General features: G+C 30.7%; 1 protein-coding gene across 1 annotated transcript; it reads right to left on the bottom strand.

Moving 5' to 3' along the window:
• Positions 1–3993: 3993 nt before the first annotated feature.
• Positions 3994–5799, bottom strand: LOC133031353 (14-3-3-like protein G-BOX factor 14 kappa). The gene is made up of 3 exons (XM_061104838.1): positions 5791–5799; positions 4514–4789; positions 3994–4204 (listed from the first exon to the last, which is right to left on the bottom strand). Exons 1-3 carry the CDS (start codon positions 5797–5799, stop codon positions 4055–4057), a joined length of 435 nt encoding a protein of 144 aa, XP_060960821.1. The 3' UTR covers positions 3994–4054.
• Between the last annotated feature and the right edge of the window lie 844 nt (positions 5800–6643).

The raw sequence follows: 6643 nt of genomic DNA, 5'->3' as shown, positions 1-6643 counted from the left end.
TATTATAAGATCCATCAACTAAACATTCTTTTGTCCACGTTGGGCAAGTGTGTTGAAAATTTGAAATGTCTCCTATGTATGAAGGAACAGTCATAAATAGTACTCTTTTAAAGAGTAAATGAAAAGAAAACGTTGGCAATTGGGCAGCCGCCTCTAAAGCAAACAAAAGGATGAAGTCATTGATCCACGTCACACCAATAATTGCTATCTACATGTAATTATCATTCTACAAATTTTTATTATTTTTTCATATAATTATCATATAACAACAATTCAACAGCTTTCCATATAGTTATATTATTTTCACGTGCTTCCTTCTTCTTAAACCTCTAAAGTCAAGTAAATGTAGCATGAATATCATGATTACTACTACGTTATGAGCAATAAGATTGTACGAATAAAAGTATGATAAATTATATTTATCTATGTACATTAATTAATCATGTAGATAAATTTGAACTTGGAATATATATGCGTAGCTCATACAGTACGTAAAAACAAGTTTCTTAATGACCTATATCATAATTCGGTTCCTTAAGTATCATGCCGAATTGCCAATGTTTCACAAGTCAAATAAAATAATTAAATGAAATAAGTGTCCGCGAAGTATAATTATTTGTGGTACTATTATTTATATAAAGACAAATCTGAAAAATTTTATACCTACTAATTGAGTCAAGTTTGTTTGAAGTTGAAATGTAAATGGGTAAAGTGTATATGTTGGGCTTTGTGCCCTAAGTAAAATTCTATTTCAATGTAATTTTCTCTATTCAATTATCAATAAATAAATAGATTTAATTTCATTACTTATTTAATGCGTTATTTGGTTCATGTGATCATCTATTTACTTATTTGATTAATAAATTCATCCAAGCCCTTATCACACTGATATTCTTGTTTGTTGTGTTGTCAACACAGTGGAAAGTAATCAAGATTGCGTGATTAAATGTATTCCTAGATTTATCAGTACACAGGGTTTAACTGATATGATAATGTACAACGTAGTTTACTTGCACCTTAGATAAGTGCTATGTCATTTCTAGGGCATTGGTTAAATTAAGCTTGGGTTGGATGTATGGAGTATGCATCGGAAGGGACCGATATTGAACTTGAACTAGATATGATAATCTTACTGTAAGATCTATTCAATTCAATATCACCTAGTTGATCCTAGATCAAATGATCTCAATCCTGAGATGGTTAGGTTCGATCTTGAGAGTATTATTTGTATTCTTTGATTTGTTAGCTAAGCCTACCTTTTGGTCCGGGTGATACGTATATTTCGGGAACACGATAGTACAATTAAGTGGGAGAGCTAATCATAGATATGAAATCTATAGCTTCTATCCGAACATAGAAGTAAAACGATGATTTCCTTCGAGCTTGGCTAAATAGAGATAAATGATAGAGCGCTCATTTTAGTGATTATATTAGTTCACTAAAATATCATTTATAGGTGGCTAAGGGTTTTAAGGATAAAATACATTGAAAGGGTGTAACGGTAATTTTGTCCCTATGCAATGTAAATCATCTATAGAGGATCATTGATTATTGGGATTATAACAATGGATAATTGATAGGGTATCTATATCGTGGAAAATATAGAGCGTTCTATGTAACTGAGAGTGCAATTCCAGTTCTATAGTGGTTCAACGAAGAATTAATAAGTTAGTGAATTTACTTGGTAAATTCTAGATCTTCTTATTGAAAACTCGATTATATAGGCCCATGGTCCCCATACTAGTTGAGATAAACTACTTGTAAGACTCAATTAATTGATTTTAATTAATCAATTTTAATTCTTAAATTAGACTATGTCTAGTTTATGAATTTTTACTATGTTATGGCTTAATTGTGAAGAATTGGTATTTTAGGGTTAATTTATTAATTAAGAGACTTTGTGGAGTCTAATTAAAAATATTATAAATGACAATTTTATTTGATAATTATTTTAATTATTAAATAAATAGTTTTGGCATTTATAGGGTTGAAGTTGCAAAAAGTGGTATTTGTGAAAAATAGATAAAATAGTTGAGAAAAATGACAAAACCCAAACCATTGTGGGGCCCATTAAGTGGTCGGCCATCAAAGGGGTTTTTCACTCTATTTTTATCAATTTTTTATTCCAAAATAAATCAACCCTAACCCTATGGAAATTAGTATAAAAGGATAGCTAAGGTCTCATCATCCAACTAATGCCTCCAAAGCTAAAAACCTAGCTTTCTCATGAGACCTATTCCTTCTTCTTCCTCTTGAATTTTTGAAATACCATAGCCTTCTTCACAAATCAAAATTCAACCATTAGTGATTGAGTACATGACCACACATAACAAGTTTGTCCTCAATCATAGTATGTAAGACTGTGAAGAATCCAATCAATAAAAAGGAGAATCGGGCTCAGATCTTGGTGATACTCTGCTACAGAAAGGGTACAAAGGTTAAAAATTTGAGTGGGAGGAGTCATTTAATTCCGCTGCAACCACTGTAAGGTTTCTCATACCTTTTATGTGTTTATTTTCATCGTTTTAGTAATTCATATTAGGATGTTAAAAACATACTTGTTAGTAAATCTAGATCCTGGTAAAATATATTCCAACAGTATATATTTTCATCTTAAAATTAATTGATTATGAGAAGTGTAGCTTATTTATTTTAGATATGGTATTTTATTTTTACACATTAGCAATGTGAGTCACTACTCACTACAAAAAATCTTATTTTTAGTCACAACGTGACTAAAAGTAAAAAAGTTGTGACTAATTATTAACTATCATTCCTATGTTGTGACTAAAAAGTCTGTGGTTGGTCACAAAAATTACAATTTGTTGTAATTAAATGTGGTTTTTAGTCACAATACTTGTTCTGACTAAAAGTAAATTAGTGACAATTTGTATCTAAATACTATGTTTTAATCACAAGTAGTTTTTTGTTGTGACCAAAAGTCACATTTAGTCACAAAAAATTTATGTTGTGACTAAAAAGTTTTCACTAAAAGTAGCTGTTTTTTGTACTAAAAAATTGGGTTTTAATGACACACATTGAGTAACTCCAAAAGTGTATAGTATCACTTCAACGCGCGTCACTAATGAGGGTGACTAGAAAGACAATTTTTAGTGACACTTCACACGTGTCACTCAAACCTTTTCCATTCACTTTCTGTGTGTCACTATATAGGCATATAGAGTCAGATTTTGTCAGACTAAAAAGGTAACAGCCACACACATGAAGTGTTACTATATCCATTTTTTTTAATATGTTTGGAGATATAGTGACACACAAAAAATGTCACTATACTAACTATTTTTCTAAAAAAAATAATATTTAATTTGATTCATTAAGAATTTAAATGGGTATAATTATCAATTTAAATTACAAATTATATAAATACATTCAGATTTTATATAAGTAATATAAATACATCTAAATTAATAAAAAAAAAATACACAAAAATAATTATATAATAATTAATAGTAGTTATTAATACAGAGTAAGTGATTTAAAAAAAATACAAGTATAATTTAAATAAAATACATAAACAAAATACAATAACAGTAAAAAAAAATATGACTACAACCGAGAAATTGGCATGAACAATACAGCAAAAAAAAATTATCAAATCCAAACATTGCCTCCTCAATCCCGGCCAAAACCTGAAATCAAAATTCATTAAACAAACAATATACTCTGTGTTTACAATACAATATTGGAAATAAAAAAGGCTAAAAAAATTCAAATTCACTTCGAGCTTCAAAAGTGACCATAACCGGAATCAGTACCGCAGATGAGATTCAAATTACACAAGCCAATTGAGCACATATCACGCTAATAATGATTTTAGCAAAAATAAGGTAGGCAAAGTGGGGGTGACCCAAAAGAATCGTAGCACCCATCCCTTCAAGTCTTAATCTTGTTGTAGCCGAGTCGTATACAATTATTAAAAACACTGAACTTGATCACATATTTTTTTTAAAAAAAAAATATATAATAATAAAAATATTATATTAATAATCACATAACATTCTACGCAGTGGCCTAACGAAGAAAACATGTGAAATTATGATTTGAGTTGAAAGAAAGTACCTGTGTTGGCCAAGGTGCAAGCTTTATCAAATTTATTGAGAATCTCATAGTAAAACACTGAGAAATTGAGCGCTAGCCCCAACCTAATTGGATGTGTAGATGCAAGATCGGCAACTGCTATATCCTTCGATCACAAAAACAACAACTGAGTTATTATTATTAGAACATAAACCAACTTTCCCTAATTTGCAAATGCAAATAAAACAAGGCAAAAAGAAAAACCTCACACAAAATTGAAACGCAATTGTGAAATTTCTAATCGGATTGTCGATATCATTAGGTATGAGTTGAATTTTAATTCGATTAGAGTCGATTTCGGTTAGAAAATAATTAATTAGTTAAAAACCCTAAAATCAAAGAGAAATTATTGTACCTGAGCAGCCTTGTAAGAGATCATGGTGTGCTCGGTGGCGATTTTCCTCTAATCACCGACCTTGAACTCAGGCAAGTAACGGTGATAATCGCCCTTCATCTTCAAATAGAAGACATTCGACTCAGTGGAAGAGGCAGAGGGAATTAGGTTGAAGTCCATGAGCTTGAGGATACTAGCGCAGACATCAGAAATCTGTGGAGCTACGTCATCGTTCGCTGGAGGAGAGATGAATAGTTGCGGCCCAAAACGAGAAGAAGAAGAGGGACAATCGAAGAGGGAGAAAGATGAAGAGGGACGATAGGGAGAAAGATGAACATCTGTCTCTCTATTTTCTAGCTATATGCTAGGATTTCTTTCAATGTAATTAAGCATTTTATCCTTCTTTTTTTTTAAAAAAAAAAACATTCTATATTGCTAGAGAAAAAAAATTAATTTAATTGTTATTATGGTCAGCCCACCTTGAGCTGTGGGCTACATTTAATATAAATAAGATAAATATTATTTAAATTTATAAATTTGCTTTAGTGACACCCCATATATGTTGGGATATGTTTTTACAATCCCGTGGGGTGCGTCTCCATAAGTCAGTATTTTTCATTTAATAAAAATTATAAAAAATAGATTTCACTATTTAGTGACACTTCAAATGTTTAGTGGTCCACATTGTAGGAGATTAACAAAGATTGATTAGAGTCTAATTGTGCATGTCACTAAAAATCACTCCCAACTCTAGTGACATGCACAAAATTGCATGTCACTAAATAGTGTCACTAAATAGTGTCACTAAAATGTAAAATTGTAGTTGTGAGACTAACTTAAATACATCCTTCTCACACTTAGACTTAAAAAGTGTGGGTATAAAGAACGACCTTTAAGAGATCACAAAGCCGAATGTGACATTTAAAAGAATCTGACAAGGCAAAATCAGGAAATTTGTGAGTGTACACATCAAGAAATTTATAGATTTTGAAATAGGGCAACAACCCCAACACTGGAAATTGGCACACATTGGTCGAAAGGTCTCAAAAGAAATCTAAAAGAGAGACATCGTAATTTTTTTAGTTTGGCTCATCTTTTTGGACCGACGGCACTTTAGGCTCACAACGGATCACAAGCGGCTCTTTTATGGCTCATCTTTTTGGCTCTTTTGGCTATCGAATACTGATTAGAGTTTAGTTTGACTCTGATAGAATCTGGAATGAAAGTGGCTAAGGTGCATGGAGTTTCATCTCAAAACTAATTGGATATAGGAAGAATAGCACATTCATCTTATATATATATATATATAGTATTTTACTTTCACATTAGCAATATTAGAGAAACTCTAATAAAGTTACAAAAGTCATTTGCACAGAAGAGGATAGCATACATATAAAAGAGATAAAAAGAAGAATATACAAATGAGAAATGCTAAAAGCCACTTTGTCTAGCATTTCATAAGAGCATTTTCAATAGGGGCAACATCTATAGTTGTCAAAATACACACGTCATTTTAAAATATTATCTTTTTTATCATTTCTCTCATACGCGTAAGATTTGACACTTTTTCTTATAAAAAATACTCCATTAGTTAAAATAAAGTTTCCCACTATGGTCCCACTTTACATTAAATTTGGTAAAACGTAATTTTTATTAATAGAAAAAAAAATTAAAAGAAAGAAAGAAAATTTTATGTAGCCATGGTACATATTGAGCAACACTTTACATAAAATTAGTCTTGAAAATTGGACTATATTACTGTTGGGATTTTATGCCCTAAATAAAACCCTTTTCAATCTAATCTTATTTGTTATCAATAAAAGATTAGAAATCATTTATGTTTACATGTAGTTTTTATGTTTATGGTTTAATATATACAAAATCTGTTAAGTCCAGAACATATAGTTATTCACAATTACAGCGATGTCAACACAGTGGAATGTGATTGGATTTAGACTGATGTGATAATCAGCAATAAAGTATACTTATACCTTGGATAAGTGTTATGTTCTTTCCAGAACATTGGCAAATTATGCTAGTTTCGGATGTATGGAGTATACATTGGACTGGGACCGATATTGATCTTGGTAAAGATATTATAACCTTACCGTTGTATCTTTCTAAGTCAATATCACTGGTTGATCTTAGATCAAAAGATCTTAATCCTGACATGCTTAGGTTCAATCTCAAGAGTGTTATTCATGTTCTTTG

The sequence above is a fragment of the Cannabis sativa genome, chromosome 9, assembly GCF_029168945.1.
Source record: "Cannabis sativa cultivar Pink pepper isolate KNU-18-1 chromosome 9, ASM2916894v1, whole genome shotgun sequence".
In the NCBI taxonomy this organism is placed as follows: Eukaryota; Viridiplantae; Streptophyta; class Magnoliopsida; order Rosales; family Cannabaceae; genus Cannabis; species Cannabis sativa.
The sequence above is the reverse complement of the archived record's forward strand: the minus strand, read 5'-3'. Positions and strand labels throughout refer to the sequence as shown.

Bases quoted from the DNA above. Each gene is read 5' to 3' on its own strand.
- LOC133031353 (XM_061104838.1), bottom strand. The intron at 4,205-4,513 runs GTCGGTGATTAG...TTGTGATCGAAG, and splicing joins GTTACTTGCCTGAGTTCAAG to GATATAGCAGTTGCCGATCT.